This window comes from Anopheles funestus, chromosome 2RL (assembly GCF_943734845.2).
Source record: "Anopheles funestus chromosome 2RL, idAnoFuneDA-416_04, whole genome shotgun sequence".
Taxonomy (NCBI): Eukaryota; Metazoa; Arthropoda; class Insecta; order Diptera; family Culicidae; genus Anopheles; species Anopheles funestus.
Window position 1 is genome coordinate 47,614,678 of NC_064598.1, and position 17,789 is coordinate 47,632,466.

Sequence of the window (17,789 nt, forward strand, 5' to 3'; positions counted from 1 at the left end):
GAGTGGGGCAGAACAATTAAACTTAAACAAAGTAATATAGATGCCCCTCAGTACATCAATCCTTTGTATTATGAAGACAGATTTCGCTGAAAATGTTTTTAACAATATTATCTCCAATTTTTTTTGCACAGTGACGGCGATAATCCGAATCACACTGAAAAAATGATAATGAAACTTTCGTATTTTTATGTCCTCTGTTGCGAAAAGTTGATCTGTAATCAAATTGTTCTACAAACGTGAAAGAACCAAAACCATACCAAACCTTTATTAAAAACAAACTTCTGGTGACGAATATTACAGTAAAATATACTTGAACTAGGGCAGCTGGGAAGCTTTTTAAGAGCTACACTTAAAAAACCCCAAATTTCAAAGCAAATATTTTCTAAAATTTATTGCATAACTCTTGTTGGCCATGAAACTAGCACGCTGTTGCAACTCAATCTTCAAAGCAGCCCTGCACACAAATTCTGTGAATGACATTCAATGCAGCGCGCGCTCAAACAAGTGTCAAAACAAACGAAATCATTTGTTTGGAATCGAAAGCAACGATTTTAGCACCAAGTATTGCGGAATCGAAATACAAACTGCAGTATCGATAATGTCCGTTGCTACCAAGTGGCGGTCATTACTGTGTGACTTTAATCAGCTACAACTGAAGGCTACTCTGCTAGGTGGACAAAGTTTTCGGTAAATTGCCATGGCCGTTAATATTTGTGTGCACACTGCTCATTTTTGTTTGTTTTCAGTTGGAAAAACCACAAATCTCTTGGTTCGGATCAGAACGAGAATGAATTTATAGGTGTGTTTGCAAACATTGTATGGATACTGCGCCAGACGGAACAAGAATTGCAATACCGTATCGTGGGTGAACAATCTTATCCCAATGGAGCAAACAAGGATGTAACGAAATCCCCATCCGTCTACGAGCCAAACACCGCCGTGAGTAATCTAGCGCAGGTGCGCCTGAAGGTGGTAGAGCCGGTAGAATATGCAACCGGAGGTGACTTATTGTACCCGGCGTCGTACTACGAGCAGTTGCTACGCATCTACTTCCGCCTGGATGTAGATCTCGAACAACATTACCAGCAGTGGATCAAATGCCACGAACACTTTGCAAACAGTGCCACCAAATTCTATGCCGTTCGGCAACTCGATCAAGACCCAGTAGAGAACTTGTTCTGTTTTATCTGCTCTCAAAACAATCACATCGCACGGTAAGCAAAGCTCTTTTAAATGCTCGGAAAACAACGAATGTTCCTTGTAAGCTATCTTCCAATTTTTATTCGATTTGCAGAATTTCCGATATGGTCGAAAAGCTTTGTCGCAACTATGGGGAAAAAATATGCGAATATGAAGGCACATGCTATTACAATTTTCCCTCGGTAGCTGCACTGGCCGATGCTTCTGTAGAGGCAAAACTACGCGAACTTGGTTTCGGCTACCGGGCAAAGTACATTCAACGGTCTGCTGACAAAATTTTGCACCTAGGCGATCTCGATTGGTTTCGACAGCTCTGTCAGTTAGATTATAAAGCCGCTCACAAGGAGCTACTATCGCTTCCCGGTATTGGACCGAAAGTGGCCGACTGTATCTGTTTGATGTCGCTCGGACATTTGCAGGCTATACCCGTCGATACGCACGTATTTCAGCTGGCAAAACATTACCTACCGTCGCTGGCTAAATCACAAAATGTTACTGATCGACAGTACGTAACAGTGGCCGACAAGTTCCGTGAGATCTATGGAGAGTATGCGGGCTGGGCACAGACGGTACTGTTTTGTTCTGATTTGCGCCAGTTCAGACAACGTACCGATTCGGATGTTCAAGAAAATTCTGACAAACCAAGAAAAAAACAGAAGAAAAAAGTATAAGAAAAAAATAAACGCTCTTATTTAAAATCGTTTTCTTTTAATACTTAATACTATTTTAAACTTTGTCATATAAAGGTAATCGTAACGTTAGGAACAATCGTTTTCTTAAAACACTGTTTTGTTTTACTGTATAAAAAAAAGTATGTTTTGCTTACTAACAAGTTCTTCCTCCCTGTTTATGTTATCTGTACCTGTTTTTGTCTGTTTTTAAACGTATGTATCTTATATGTGTAATGTGGAAACGAAATCTAGAATACTGCATAGGTGATTTGTTTTCGGGAGCAGTACCTAACTATGGTTCGGAATCGTTCGGTGGTGGGAAAGGTGCGTTCTCCTCGTAGATCATGACCAGCTTACTGTACTTCATGTTGCGCTTGTTCACTTTGGCTTTGTCTTTGGTGTCGCAATCATCGCTGCTGCTTCCGGATGTGGCTTCGCTGAGCGATAGCTTCGCCGAGAGGCCTTCCAGCTCAAGATCAAGGTACAGCTGTCCCAGCTGATCGTTTACCAAGATGGGCTGTGCAAAAGAAAAATGAAAATGAAAATAAGAAATTTGCACCGAAATAGGACTAACTAATAGAGTCTTACTTGGCTTATTTTTTTCAGTGCCAAATTGTCCGAATCCAACAGCTCTTTAAGAGATCGTTCGTTAATCTGGTACCGGTAAATGAGATCCTTCGTCTGGCACACGTTATCCAGCCATGGTGGATTCGGACGCCGCTTGGCACGACAACCACTGCCACTGCCCGGTCGTACCATGGTACCAGTTCCATCGCCCGCACTATTCCGTTTGCCACTGTCAAGTGAATCCTGGTTGCCGGACTCACCGCAACCATCTCCAAGCATTCGATTGTTGGAGGTTGCATTGTTCGAACCACTTTCCCAGCACATTTCGCTCGACTCTTTCCGTTCCGCACCGTTCTGTCCTTCGGAGGAATTATCCGTTTTGAGAAAGCTGGAATAGAAGCTGGAAAAGCTTGACTCATCCATATCATCGCTGACTTCACACATTCCGACCACACCGCCACCGGTACTGTTACTGGTTGTGCCGATACCGGCTGTACCAATGCCACTCGGTAGCTTGTCCAGCTGCCCGGTAAGTCGTGAACCACCATTCACGCGCCGGTCTATGCCGGTCGCAATACCGTCACAGTGTTTATCGAGCACCTCATCCAGCGCACAATCGGTACAGTCGACGTTGGAGATGAGAGGCGAATCGGTAAGATCCTTCTTTGAAGACTCCGAAAATGCCTAAGAGGATAAGGAATATAGAGGATAGTAAGATTATTAGTATGCATTATTTTTATGATCTTTTTGCGTACGAACTCAAAAGAGCACTTTACTAGGAGATCGCAAATCACCAAAACATCTTCAGACTTAATGTGACCTGCTGTCTAAATAAGGATGGGGATCTGGTCTGTTATCAACCGGAGGTCTTTCGGCGATCGGCACAATATTGAATATTATTAAACGACCAATAAAGAAGTAACTGAAGTCTCCATTAGCAGACGATATCAACATGCTATTCCCACCTAGCATTGACTTAGTAAATCAAAAAGCAATTCTTCAGTTAAAGAATAACTAATAAATCCCAAAGGATAATAATAGGTCTCAAAAAAAATTTAACAAAACTGAACAAAAATGAAACACTCCAACAAGTTATTAATCAATTTACTAATGGAGTATTTGATAGTGAATCAATCCGTTTTGATTGGAATCTTTGCATTTTTTGCCACTTGGAAGAATGGAGATATGTATTTAAATGCAGATATATCATTAAACTATAAGTTTAATCAGATCATGGTGCGCCACCAGCAGTCATAAAGATATTAGATGGCATTCTTGCAGCCGTCCAAAATGTTCCCTTGTGTTGGTCAATATCTTAAGCAACATTGAAACGTACATTTGTCGCGACCATCGAGGTTGCGAATATATACAAAAATAACGCCTCTAAGACATAGAGTTCGTCCGAAGCAGACGTAGCTCACTACCGTAAAATGAATAAGACTCGTCAGGCTTTCTGGTGGGCATTTCATTAGAGTGACACCGTACAATCAACCTCCTAAAGTTGTATTAAACCTCCCTTATGGACAGAGGAGGTGTGGTAGGCGCAAAGTCCTGATCTGCCAGGAGAAGGCTAGATGCGCAACTTACCCGATTAACGACGATTGAAGCGGATGCAATACTACCCAAAGCAGATCCTGGTTCTGCTTTAACGGATGTTGCCTGTGAGGATGGACGCTGGAACGGTGTCTGTGATTGGGAACCACTACCGGCAGAGGGTGGTACGGTAATGTGTGCAGGTAGCTTGCCACTATTACCACCGGTATGGCCACCGTTTGCTGCCGTACCAGTAACTTCGGAAGATTGTGCTGAAGTTTGTCCGCCCGCATTCGGTCCCAGTCCGACAGTAATGCCACCGGTTGCGGTCTGTCCGGGGCCACCTGCTGATTGACCGGTTTGTGACTGTAGCCGTTGTTGCTGTTGTTGCTGCTGCTGTTGCTGTTGTCGTTGTTGCTGTTGCTGCTGTTGATGCTGTTGATGTTGATGCTACGAAAGGGATTTATATGAAAGGAAAGGTACAACGATAAGTGGCCGAGTACTGTGAATGTTAGAATGGGGTTACAGTCGGGTTCAAACAGGGTTTGGTTGTGGGACCGCATTTGCAACCTGTGCGAGAGACACCTCAAATGATGCTGTAAAGGAAACGAATACAGATCGATTATGTTTGGTTCTATAATGAAAGCGTTTCGAGGGTAATCAAATGCTGCTCATTGACTCGTGGCCTAAAGAAGAAAAAATCCAGTTGAAAGTACAGCATCCATGGCACCTTAATTCCTAAAAAAATCGAAAAACGTAACCCCCGTGTATGATGAAACATGTCGAACCGTTTGAATGGACTGTGGATAAAAATGGGAAAAAACGGCACCATAGGCAGCACCACAGCAGCGCCCCCAAAAGTGCACAGCATAACGGGCCTCTCCTACTGGCAAATCGAGAGCCCCGTTCTAAGCATCCTTAAATGTATAGCGTCTCCAGCGTGTGAAGCGAAATGGCGCTCCGCATCAGGATTGTTTTTACCTCATATTCCCGCACATTTCGGTACGACGGTGTGGGGATGGGTAGCTCCAGCTTCCCCGTTTACACCCCCCTCCCCGTTCGGAGCATCCTCGTCGGGGAACCAAAAAAATGGATGGATGGATGCCGGAAGAAGAACCAAGAAGGTTACCGTCCGCCCGCTGTGACGCGTGTTTCGGGATGGTTTCGTTGGAGAGATGATTTGGTGGTGGTTGTTGTTGGTGGTGGTAAGTTGTTGGAGGATGTAATGTTTGTTTGTTTTTTTGTTTTTTGTTTGTTTTTGTTTTGGTGTATGTGCGTGTTGTATGTGAGAGAGTGTGTTGTTTGATGTGTTCACTTTTTCGTTTCACTTTCCCGGGCCACTTACATTTCGCGTGTCACTGTCGAGCCCGCACGGTGGTGGTAGAGGTTGATAAGGCATCGCGTGATACATCATCGGGGGATACAGGAGTGACTGCTGGTAAAGCTGCGGATGCGGATACATGACACCGGCCGCCATGTACGGTACGGTGATGGGATTGAGTCTCGGTAGCGTTTCCAGTGCCGCGACCGGCGTCGGTTGTGGGGCGGCTGTCGCTGCAGCAGCGGCCGCTGCTGCTGGGATATAGTACAGCGTGGGGAAAATGCTGTGCGATGGTACAAAGCTAGCCGAGCCGGTTCCGGCACCCGCTGACGCTTGCATGGTCGTTACGCTTACGCTGAACGGTGGCCAAAGGTCACCGGTGCGGCCGGTTATGCTACTACCGCTGTGCGTTCCGTATGTCATCTGCGGAGTTAGGATCGATGGTGTGGTGAAGGTCGTGTTGAAGGACGTCCGTTGATTCGCTGCAAGAATGCTTTCGGTCTGGTTGGAAAGACCCCCCAATCCGTTGGTCTGGAATTGGCTTTGGTATGCGTGCTGCTGGGTGCTCGATCGATGCGAAATCAGCTGCTCCTGGTGGTGCTGTGTTTGCTGCAAATGGCCGGTAGATAATGCGTTTTGCATTGTCGGTTGCTGAAACGATGACTGCCCCTGCCCATAGAGTCCTTGCTGATGTTGCTGATGCTGCTGCGACACGTGCTGTGCTTTGTAGTGCAGATGGACATTTGTTTGCTGATGATGCTGATGTAGCTGTTGCTGCTGTTGCTGCTGTTGTAACTGCTGCTGCTGGTGCTGTTGCTGCTGTTGCTGTAGCTGCTGATGCTGTTGCTGTATCAGCAATTGTTGCTGCAGGGCATGCGGTGCGACCGGGCCCATCTTCTGCTGCAGCAGTTGCTGTTGCTGCTGCTGAATGGAAGTGCAACCACCGTTCGGATCCGGATTGTGCTGATGTTTGATCGTCTTGTGTGCATCACCCTCCCAGGAGTGGGACGATCCACGCTTGACACCGTGCCCGACAGTGCCACCCCCACCGTACCCACCTTTGTCCGGTGGGCCCTTCTTATTCTTGTCGGTGCCGCGTGCCACCATGCGTGCCTCGCGGTGCTTCTTCAGCATCACCTTCTGCATGTCCTCGTTGTGCTTGCAGAGCAATTCTTCAGTGAGGGTTGGTGGTTGAAAGCTGCCCCCACCACCAGATGAGGTGCCCGTCCCGCCCGTCCCACCCGTATTGCTGGTGGTGTTGGTCGTACTGTCCATCTGCGCGTTGCTTTCGGAGCTGAAATTCCCCGCCGAACCGCCACTCCCGCCTCCCCCGCTCGCACTAAACCCACGCTGGTTGGGGCTGACGACTTGCGACTGCTCGTCACCGATCGTTTCCGTGTTCGTACCACCGGATGAGTCCATCTTCATCTGCTCCTCGATGTTCATTGCCGGCCGGCTGTCGAAGAAGCGCTGAAGATTCTCGTTATAGTTCAGCTGATTGTAGCTCGGGGGCGTTTCCGAGGAACTCTTGCTGTCGAAATATTCATGGTGTGGCGATATCTCGCCCAACATTACGGAATCACGCTCCGAGAAGGTAAAATCCGATTCATTTAATAAATTTAATTTGAGCTCCGGTTGGGCCACCTCGTCCATTAGCTCCTCCATGAACGAGGCGAGTGCCTTGCATCGCTTGGATACTTCCTGCTTCACCATGTCCGATGGCTTTGCGACCGGTTCTTTTAGCAAGCGCAAGATCTGCTCCTCGATCATTTTCGCTTCTTTAAGTGCTTCGTCGGAAAATTGATTCTGCGTTTGACAATAGAACGGTGACACGAACACATCCGCGATCGATGGACCCTGCAGGATGCGATGGTTGCCGATGACGAACTCCAGCTCCCGGGACCACGGATTTACGAAGCTGGTCCACTCGGTACTCAGCACAATGTAGCACCCGTTGTTCACCAGAAATCGGTACGGTTGACTGACGAAGGATGCACCCGCTGTCTGTCCCTTCACCATGACCGTTTCGTACGCCTTCCGAAGGATATGCATATCGTCCGGATGGTACAGCTCCATCACCGATCGACCGAGAATGTCCTGCGGCAGATACCCGATCGACTCAACCGAATTACCATCCACGTAACTGAGCACACCGGACGTTGTGTGGCGCGTGTTAAACTTAAGCTCCCGCTCGCACAGCGATTCATTCGGCTCTTTGTACACACTCTTGACCGGTGTGGCGGAGATAATCAGCAGTATGCTACGTCCGCTCATAACTTCCGCATTCTCGGCGGGTGCTTCACGGAACGTCAACACCAAACGGTACGGTTCGTAGTTAACCGTCGTTTTGGTAACACCGAAACCGGCCGTCTTCAGTCCACGATACTTGCGCAGCATAACGTAGAGTGAGTTTTTCTGATCCTTTTGGCCACTCTTGGATTCACCGAGCGGTACAACCACCTTCGAGGTGATCTGGCTCGCAAAGGTGGCCCGATCTTTCGGGTGTACAAAGTCGATAAACGATCGACCGAGCCACATATCTTTCGGGAAGCCGAGACTGTGTGTGATGCTAGGGGTCGTGAACAGGACGACTCCGTCGTGCATGGAAATGACACAGCAGAAGCCATCCTCCACGTCCGGTTTGTTGGTGCGCGGTGTGTTTGATTGCTGCTGCGACTGTTGTTGCTTATCGTGTTGCTGCTGCTGAAGCTGCAGTGGGTGGTGAGGATGGTGTTGGTGGTGATGCTGCTGCTGTTGCTGCAGTTGCTGCTGGGAAGCGGAATGTTGCTGCGGTACTTGCAATCCATGCTGTTGGCTCTGTAAAGCTGCATCCTGCTTGGTCGAATGTTGCTGCTTGGGATGTTGATGTTGCTGTACGCCATGATGGTGGTGCTGTTGCTGTTGCTTCGGTTGACAATGCTGCTGATCGGCAAGTGCTACACCCAAAAGTGTTCCACTGCCGGATACGGTGTGCTCCCCGGCGACTTTGCTGCTTCTTAGTCCGGACGATTTGTGGTCGGATTCACCGGTAGCGATCGAATTGACGATGGAGGCTACACCGGCCGGTAGTGGTGCCGGTCCGGGCAGAATACTATGCGCAATCCGTTTCTTCTGCAAATCGGCATTGGTGGAGTCACTCGAACGATGCATTTGTTGCTGCGACATGTGTTTGTGGTCGTCCTCAGCTGTGGGATATAGGAAAGGATTAGTGTGAGAATTGGGAGACATTTCATTTTTACCACATTTACGCACTATTTTCATCGTTGATGATCTGTGCCGCAACGGCTGCAGCAGCAGCAGCGGCGGCGGCGGCTGCCACTCCTACACTGATTTGTTCGGTTCCGTTCGCACCCTTGCTGCCACTAACAACGCTCATCTCGTGATGATCGTTCGGTTCTCCTCCATGGGCGGACGTTTGCATACCGGGTGCTCCCGATGCCATGTCTCCCGTTATGGTGGATCCGCTGTTAAGGGACGAATTTCCGGGCAGTGTATCCATCGGTTCTGGATCACCGCAACCGGAGAGATTCTGCTGTTCGACCCCATTGCCGGCGAGTGAGTGGACATTTGCAGTAGCACTTGCTGTACCACCGGCAGCGGGTCCGGCCGTGTTAGTGCCGGTTGAAGATCCGTTTGGTGCTGGTACGGCACCATCACAGGCCGTCTTCAACTTTTTCTTCTTACGATCCTTTTCCTTGGTGCGCTTGATGGCTTGCTGTGGGAGTGGCGCAATGCTGCTGGCCTGGGTTGAAGCCTTTCCACCGTATCCACTACTGCCGGACGAGTTGCTGCCACTGTGGCGTGACTTTGAACTTCCGCTGCAAGAGATTGAATTTTCAAAAAAACGAATTTGTTAGCAACATACATATTTGTGATGTTAGAAGCGATCGAAGGCTAAAAGCTCTTAAATTGCACCGAAAACAAACTAATTATTTGGACTTCACTTTTGCTCATGCCGTAGCCATTTGCTTGACGCGCTTCCCGGTAATGAATTTTAAAAGTCAACGTTTCAAATTTTGTTTTGTGTATTTAGAAAAAAAAGGTGTGTGCGTTGTATAAGCGCACATGCAATATTCGCCTGAGACTCGAGAAAAATTGCGGCTACGACACGTGACAAGAACACTTGAGAAGGAAAAAAAAAGGGATGAAATGTTGTTTCGAAACGTGTTCCGGAAAAGTTACCGAGCATTTGCAAGAATGCTATTTACGCGATGAGGTTTTAGAGAAATAAAAAAGAATTTGGATAGTAAGAAAGTGTACATTATGTGCTGGATGTAGCTGCGATGTGCGCATTTGTTTAACTATGTCTAATTCGTATACCTCTGCAAGCAAATACTTAATTAGTTTTGGAAATCTCACTAACGTTTTAAAATTTTAACGTAGATGGGTTAAAGTAATAAATTTATTCTATAAGATGAAGGATATTTCTCATTTTCTTTTACTGGTAATTTTCAATTATAAAATTATAAATTGATACACTGGAAGAAGTCAAAACAAAAATTTTAACCATACTGCTTTTGTATTTTTAAAACGGTATTTTTGTGTGTGTTTTTTTATTAATTCCTGTGCCCGAGCTTAAGTGTATGGCCCGAACTGAAATGAAGTATGGTTAAATCTGCCTGCTTTTGATTTAATGCATTCAAATGATCTTATCAAATGGTTTCATCAAATAAATTCTTTTCTATGATTCATATTTGGATATTGTGCACTTATTTGAAATGAATTTAGGAATTCCGTTGGTTAAAATATGCGATTTTTTTGTAAATGGTTTGCCACATACAAAATATATCCCACAATGAAAAAACTAATTATTAAGCCATATTAATTAATGACTAAAACATGAAGGAATCATATTAATTAATGACTAAAAAACCAGATAGAGAAATACTATCGTCTTATCGTTAAAATATTAAGCTATGATAAGGATCGTTCAAATTGCACTAAAGGAAACATCAAAATTTGGGAGCGAAGGACGCATAGGACCAACCATGGAGGCGCCTAATTATTTTTGCAGTTGCGTTTGAGTTTTTGCACTTTCTCAACTCGTGCAGTTAAGGCAATACCTGAAAGGTTCCATATAACGCTTGCATATTCGAGTGTCGTACGGACTAATCCATAATACAGTGCCCTAAAGCAAAGAGGAACAAAGGACCGGTAAGACGAGTTAACCAAGTTCGAGATGTGGACGTCAAAAAGAAGCTTCGTGTCAAGCGTTGCTTCCAGACACCCACAACTTATCAGACTCGATCAATAGGGCATCCATCGATCATATAATTGGGGTTAAATAATCCTAAGGTAGTAATCCTAAGGAAACATGATTTTTACTTTTATATACTATAGTACGCTGTCCAATAAACAATAACATATACTTCAACTCTTCGCAATGGTTTTAAAATTAACCACGAACGAAAAACAGTTAAAACGCTTGGTACTACTTCTAGTGTTAACAAAAGGTATAGGAAATTTTAGACACACCAGAAGGAAAAAGAGTTAATAAGCAGCTGGAGAGAGGAGCAGTCGGAGGCACTTGGGATGTAAAGGGAATTTTTTAGTAGATTTGCAAACAGCGGATGATCGTCACTGGGAACGATGGACATCATTGAAAAATAAAAGGAAAATGGAAGGATTTAAAACGCTGCTCTGAAAGACACCAGAGGAACTTGTTGTTTTCTTTAGATCTACTGGTTGGATAATGTGACTTAGAATGGTATTCTAATTTCTAATAACTTAATCTATAGGATGTTAAAGCAAAGCAGCATAACGAAGCAAGTGCAGAAACTTTTTCCGGATTTTTTTTTTTGACTAAATAAATATTTTAAATTTTAAGCTTATATACTACAAGCTATGTTAGGAATAACATACCTTCTCTGCGACTGGCTGTTGCTGCAACTGTTGGAGTAGGCGGAATCGGACACCTTGGTGTTATGCGTCGAGTCCGCACCCTCAAGATTTTCCATGCCCGTGGTGGACATTTTGTTTGCTGCCCTGTACGCGGTTAATATACGCCGTTTCTCACTTCAAATCACTCCGCTCTGCCGTGTACACGGTTTCACTGTTGTATTGTACGTTTCTGTAAATTCACTGTATCTGTTTTACACCACCGTTTGGCAGCACATTTCGTGTGGTACACTTTCAAACACTAAGCCACTGAATAGCATATCTTAAGTTGCCCTACAAAACAATCGTGCACATGAATGGGAAGAATCCAAAAAAAGTGTATTTAGTCAATTGAAATTAAATACTATATTTTTTAAATTAATTATTGCTATGCAATACTAAATACTATGTGTGAATTTATTTCATTCACCAGACACTCAATGAATATAGCACACAAAACACCTCATAAAACGATTCCAAACGGTTGACGTCAAAGTTAATAATGTTGCTTATTGCACTGTGGCACCAAACAGCAAACGAGAATATAATGTGCATCATTTACGATCACTAACACGCTGACAAGATGCACTATTCGATGAGAACTAGAAGCACATTGTGTGTGTGGTTGTCTTGAAAAGCCCATGCGGAAAACACGTGAAATGCGACGCACATCTAATTGGGTAGATTGCAACACAAAGTTGTTAGTAGTTTTGTCACTTCTTTTACATATTGGAAATATTGTTACACATTAGTTTTAATTTGTATCGACACTGGTTTCCAAAGACATCACATTTTCCAATGCTCACTTTATATAAACTTGCTGTTAACTATCACAAATGATAACCGGTATATCTAACAAACACTACCGCTCACAGAATGAGTGAGAGAGAGAGAGAGAGAAATGCAGTTGCATTTGCATTTTTGCATTGCACGACTGACAACACTTGATCTTCGGTGAGTCAGTATTGTGCGCTGTCGGCATCGTTGCACTCCATCTGTATAGGTGAGGCATCATCCGTCCACAGTTCTCACATGTCGCTGCATGTGCGGCATCCGTTGGAGGTTATAGCAAAACTGCACTGTTACACACGATGATGATGATGACGGTGGAAGCGATAGCGATTATTGCCCGGACCTTGAGTTACATTATAGAATCCGTATCGTGTTTGTTTTTCTTGCCCCAGGTCATAGGATAGATCATGTTTAAATCGAAGTGTTACATAAAAAACCAAGGGGAGGGAAACAAGTATGATCATTTTCTTGCCGTCCTAATATACGCGGTTTTGTACACAAAATAAAGCAGCGAAGAAATAAAAAAAATTAACAAAAAATCAAAGCTTACAATTGAACTTGTTAAGAAACATCACAAAACACGAAAGCTTACTCAAATAATAATCACTCGCACTAACATGACATTAAATTAAAAACTCAAAAAACTTTATCAGGATCTTCCGAACGGATGACCGATTCGGCCAGTGAACAACTTACGACTGGCTTACACCCTTGGCATACCACACAAAGGTGGACAAGAAAAAAAAACTGTTCATCGGCATAACAGCCGCCACCCTTCCCCCTATTTTAAGTTGCGTCCCGTTGCGTATCTCCATTATGCCCATCTCCAGGACGGAAAGGGAATGCTGCCCTCGATTTTGCTGACTAAAGTAGCGAAGCCACCGTTCCACAGCAGGGATGGTTCTCCCCAGTCGCTTTTCCCCATGTATCCGTGGTGGTGTGGTGGTTGCAAAAGCATGATCCAAAAAACCACATACACACCTTTAGCTCCATTGGAACACGGACAGCACAAAATGAAGGCCTGCTGGCAACAGTCGGATGGATGGAAGTGTAGTGAAAAGGGATGGGAAATGTTAGAACAGAGAAGATAGAACGCGACCGTAGAAACGCATACTTACTCATGGTGTAACACTTAGTAAACTTATAGCACACGATCGATTACGTGTGTGTTATTCTGTTGAGCCACGGTACCGGAAGGGAATGGGATGGGAACGTGGGGAAGATCGTCTCGCGAGGGGAGAAAAACAACCCTTACCGCCTTGCCGTTGCCCCTGTTATCATGTCATGCATCGGAAAGTCACATGTTGCACCACGAGAGTGTCGTAACAAGGGAGTGCGTTCTACAGCGCTAAGTAGATGGAACAGATACAACAAACCATTCGCACCCACTCCATTGCGACTTGCGATTCCACTTGATTGGGATTGGGGATTGTACGGCTGTACACTAAAACGAACCGAGACAAAAACATGGTCGCCCAGGTGTAGTACGATGTGTGCAAGATCGCACGTATACATCTGATCATTCAGTGAAAAGTACATTCGGTACACGATGTACCAACATCAGTTAAACACCATTGTAACGCCGTAACGCACCCCATATATTCAGATGTTACATTTAGATTAAAGAATCTTTTTACATGTTAATTTCAATGTCGTTCTTTGTTTTTAGTGAAATGACGACTAGACTTAGGTCAAAGTCTTTCTATATAATGTGGCTACTACTCTTAGGTAGGACACGTGCGCGTTAGTCGAATATTTCTTTTTTGGCTACGGAGAGAGCCGGTGGCAAAGATGAGAGATTCGATCGTCGACCTTAAGAGTATTGGTCTGAACATACCTTTGTAAGTCCAAGGGATCGTTTAATAGCTTTTAATGCAGAACTGCGCATATCATGCCCTAGAGAAATTCGAGGATACCATTTTCGCACGACAAAACGATTAAAATTTAAGTTACGTGGCGTAAAGAAACAATTAACAAAATGTCACTTCCACCACTTCTTAGCAAACTGGAAATAGATTTCAATACGAATCCACTATTCAAGTATTATTCTTCTCAATTGGGTCGAATAATGCCGTCCCATTACAATCCGCAATGTGATAACAATATCACCATAAGCTTTAGATAAATTTTATTTCCATAAACTGTCCGGTAAAATTGTATCTCCCTCTCACCAATTTTCCAACAAATTTTCCTCACATTCTCTTGCATTCATCGTAATCGGAGCCTTCTTCCTATCCCCATCATTAGGTAACGTAGCGGTTGGTTGGAAAACGTGCCACATCGGGCTTCAGGTTGTGTACACCAACCAACCAGTTCGTGTCTCCTCGGTCTCCATCACCTTTTTACGCTGTGTCTGCAACTGATGTAGTGTAGGGGTGGGTTGGTATAAACCTGGACATTGCTTTACACCACCATCTACCCATGTTTCCGCTTTTGGGCCGCATCGGGTTGGCACACGGGGATATATATATATATGATGAATGGTCAAACCTTTTGGGGTGGATAGTTTGGGTATTTGTCGATACGAATCGGAATGGTATTGTTATGAACGTATCATTTGACCGGCATTTTATCTCGGGCAAAAGCATCGATGGAAAGGGAAATGCCACAAATAGCCACTGGAAAGCTGCAAACGTAAAACTTTGTACCATATCCCTGTTTTAGCACGTTGGATGTTACGTCCCGGAAGCCGAAAAGTGTTGTGCTATTTTAGAACCGTCATATTCACCGTAACGGAAACTTTTTGTAAAGTGTTGTTTAACGGTTTAAATCGTTTGCAAAAAAGATGAAAAATTACATATGTGTACGAAGCTATACAAAGATGTTTTATTATTTTTTGAATTGCAATAAATTGTCCACTTGAAAGCTAATATTAACCAGCAGTATAAATTATTTAAATTTGATCGCAATCTTCATTTCGACGAATGTCGACAATATTAAAGCTTTGAAGAAATGTAATCATGTTATTTATTGATCATCCTTTTGCACTCTTCTATTATCAATACAATGATCAGCAGTGGCTATACTGCTAAAAATATATTCTCGTTTCGATGCCTACACATTCGGATCGAACCCAGTTTTATTTAAATTTAAAATCATCCCTCTTTTCTCGGGGCTCATACCAATCATCATCTGATAAAATGCAATCATCTTCTCCTTCGGTATTGATTTAGAGTAAAAGGAAAGGGACGTGATAGGGCTGAAAGTACAAACACATTCAATAGGAGGATTGTTTTCTTGCCACCATTTTCTTGTAAAACACATCACGTCAAAGTTAGCCGAGGTTGGTTGGCGAAGTCTCATTTGAATTTCCAACCAACAGATTGAGCCCTTAGCAAGAGTGCAGCAGATCATCGTAGATCATCTTGTTTTCTCTCCCCCCAATGGAGGGGTAGTGGTTTACAAATGGCAACATACCAAACGACATCGAGACAGGGCGATCATCGTTGATCGATCGGTAAGAAGCTTCGGGAATAATTTAACCAACTCGTCCAATCGGACGAGTAACTAAGAAACTACCACTGACGATCGTATCGCTTTCGCTGATATGATTTCGGGTACGATAAATGTCAGCATTTAAACAGTGTAAAAGAATTCCTTAAAGTACATCTGTTTTACGCACATTTGAACATATTTTCATACAAGCTTTAGCTTGTGGGAAAATGAGACCCATTGTATGGATTCATCGTTTTCATGTTGTGGAACGAAAATCTACGCGTGGCTTTTAGGGCACCGTCAAGAAAATCATATCGAAAGAGAATAAAACGCATGACGCTAGTTAAGAAAGTCAATTAAAGCTTCGAGATTATTAAATTGTTATTGCGACGTTGCGACACGGTTAACATGACAAGAAAATGTACTTTAACAGTAAGGCTTCTCGTTTCTGATTTGTGTGTTTTAAACATAATGGACAGTTATTAAAGACCAAAAAAATCACTTCATATCAACACTTGAATTTATATCATCACACTTAAAGAAGGCACACACACATCACTGAATTGGTTTTTTTCACTGTGTTGAATTTTTCTGTTGTAAATTTAATCTAATGGCAATGAAAAACACTTCCCAATTTTTCAATAAAACACACAGACACACACACACACAAACACATACTCATATATATCACGAAATGACACAATCACGTTTTCATCATCATACACCTAATCGGGTGTTAGGTGTTTTATTCTTCTAAGTCAACGGATACGATAAGCGTAACTGACGAGGTACGAGCTAGAAACTGATCCGTTCCGGACGACTGTTGACGACGAACTGATCGTTAGCTTGCTGGCCGGTTCGGCATCCGGTGTTGTGTTTCCATTCGGTGCGTTCCCTTTTCCACCCCTCCCGTTCATCCACTACCCTTCCTGTGCCGTTGTGTGAATACGGGGTAGGTTTATGGGGATGAATTCCCTTCTGTTGTGTGTGGTTGCCAAGGATGAATTAGCTTGTTCATTTTGCGTAACGCTTACTAAATTGTCGCATTTGTGTTAGTGAACAAAGGCTACAGTATGCAGTGGGAACAGTGGGTTCGCCAACCCTGCCCATGAAATGAACGCATCATGAACACGGTTCGCTAGTGTTTGAAAGCGTGGCTGTGCCGGTTTTTCCCTTTTTGTGGAAAATTTACAACGCTGTAGGGTAGCGGCAGGACATGAAGAATAGGACTTCATGTTGCTGCACACATTGTGCCGGTCTCTCGTCCCATGGCTCCTACCAACGTGTTGGTAGGATTCGCCGTGTGGTTACGTATTGCCGGTATTAATTTTGTTATGTCTTCTTCATGCGCCGTCGTTGCTGGCTGGTTGTCTAGAAAAGTAGAGTCCGCTGTGTTGTGATGTGAGTGTGTTGTTTACCGTGTTTACGGTGTGGTGGGACTTAAACGATCGGTGTTGATAGCGGAAGGCGGACGGTGTGTCACCAATTCACGTCTGCTGCAACGTGACCAGCGAACGCGGTGGAGGGTTCACTTTGCCGTGTGCTTCACACTCGCCGCATTCGGATAGCTGGGTTTGCATATTTGTTGGGGGAGACGATGCCCGGAACGAACCGTTGTGTTGGTTTCGTACGGTGGAAACGTTCAATATGGCTAAATTATGATGACAATTGATGCCATCGGTTGGAACCCCGTGCAAGAGACCGCGTTATTGATAATTACTTATCGATTTCCCTAACAGACATGTGAAGAAACATTATTATGATTGGATTATTAGGTTGCGCAATTTTATTTGCAGCAATGCTGTGAACTTTTAACGCTTAATGTAATTAATTGTTATGTACAATCTTTGCTGAAATTTATTTCAAGGAGAATATCATTATTTGTTACAAAAATTCAAAAAATTTACAAAAAAATCAAATCTAATATTTTAACATGATTTTGTTTTTTATTAAGAAACCTAGTTGTTGAAGAAGAAGAACGTAAATTGAAAATAAAAGCTATGATAAAAAAACAAATAAGTATCTTTTTTGGTATTCTAATTGGCAATTCTTCTGCATAATATACATATCTGGATTTTTCTGCTCAGGTTGTTGTCCGTCGTTACGATCGTGCAAAGGTAGAAGAACTGCTCCACTGTCTCTCGATCGTCACTGTCAATTGATGTACTGTTTTTTTCTCAAAAGACCTCTCCATCTCTCGCTCATGGCTACAATCGCTGACAAACATTTAATTCATCTTCATCGTTGCATTAGTCATCAACCGAGTGCATATGGCCACGCGTTTCAATCAGGTATACGCTTTGCAAATCATCAGCATAAATCATTAGCAAAGACAAGAAATTGAAAAGCTCCATTGCTTAAGACTCCGGGGAAATTCAAGGTGGATCATAGCT

General features: G+C 43.8%; 2 protein-coding genes across 7 annotated transcripts; one reads left to right on the forward strand and one right to left on the reverse strand.

Moving 5' to 3' along the window:
* The first annotated feature begins 22 nt into the window (after positions 1-22).
* On the forward strand, positions 23-1,894 carry LOC125774763 (N-glycosylase/DNA lyase). The gene is made up of 3 exons (XM_049444972.1): positions 23-687; positions 747-1,214; positions 1,295-1,894. Exons 1-3 carry the CDS (start codon positions 413-415, stop codon positions 1,869-1,871), a joined length of 1,320 nt encoding a protein of 439 aa, XP_049300929.1. The 5' UTR covers positions 23-412; the 3' UTR covers positions 1,872-1,894.
* LOC125774749 (uncharacterized) lies at positions 1,874-16,200 on the reverse strand. Of its 6 annotated transcripts, none has more exons than XM_049444944.1 (7): positions 16,182-16,200; positions 11,155-11,463; positions 8,545-9,110; positions 5,317-8,477; positions 4,026-4,421; positions 2,460-3,122; positions 1,874-2,388 (listed from the first exon to the last, which is right to left on the reverse strand). In XM_049444944.1, the coding sequence occupies exons 2-7, from the start codon at positions 11,262-11,264 to the stop codon at positions 2,164-2,166; spliced, it is 5,121 nt and encodes a 1,706-aa protein (XP_049300901.1). In that variant the 5' UTR covers positions 11,265-11,463; positions 16,182-16,200; the 3' UTR covers positions 1,874-2,163. The 6 variants fall into 6 exon arrangements, with proteins under 6 accessions (XP_049300901.1, XP_049300897.1, XP_049300899.1 ...); XM_049444940.1 differs by having other exon boundaries at positions 16,075-16,190; XM_049444942.1 differs by lacking the exon at positions 16,182-16,200 and adding an exon at positions 12,579-16,067.
* Between the last annotated feature and the right edge of the window lie 1,589 nt (positions 16,201-17,789).

Bases quoted from the DNA above. Each gene is read 5' to 3' on its own strand.
- LOC125774749 (XM_049444944.1), bottom strand. From the start codon at position 11,264: ATGTCCACCACGGGCATGGAAAATCTTGAGGGTGCGGACTCGACGCAT. The intron at 4,422-5,316 runs GTAAGTGGCCCG...TCCCTTTCGTAG, and splicing joins TCGACAGTGACACGCGAAAT to CATCAACATCAACAGCATCA. The intron at 2,389-2,459 runs GTAAGACTCTAT...TCTTTTGCACAG, and splicing joins CACTGAAAAAAATAAGCCAA to CCCATCTTGGTAAACGATCA.
- LOC125774763 (XM_049444972.1), top strand. From the start codon at position 413: ATGAAACTAGCACGCTGTTGCAACTCAATCTTCAAAGCAGCCCTGCAC. The intron at 688-746 runs GTAAATTGCCAT...GTTTGTTTTCAG, and splicing joins CTAGGTGGACAAAGTTTTCG to TTGGAAAAACCACAAATCTC. The intron at 1,215-1,294 runs GTAAGCAAAGCT...TTCGATTTGCAG, and splicing joins CAAAACAATCACATCGCACG to AATTTCCGATATGGTCGAAA.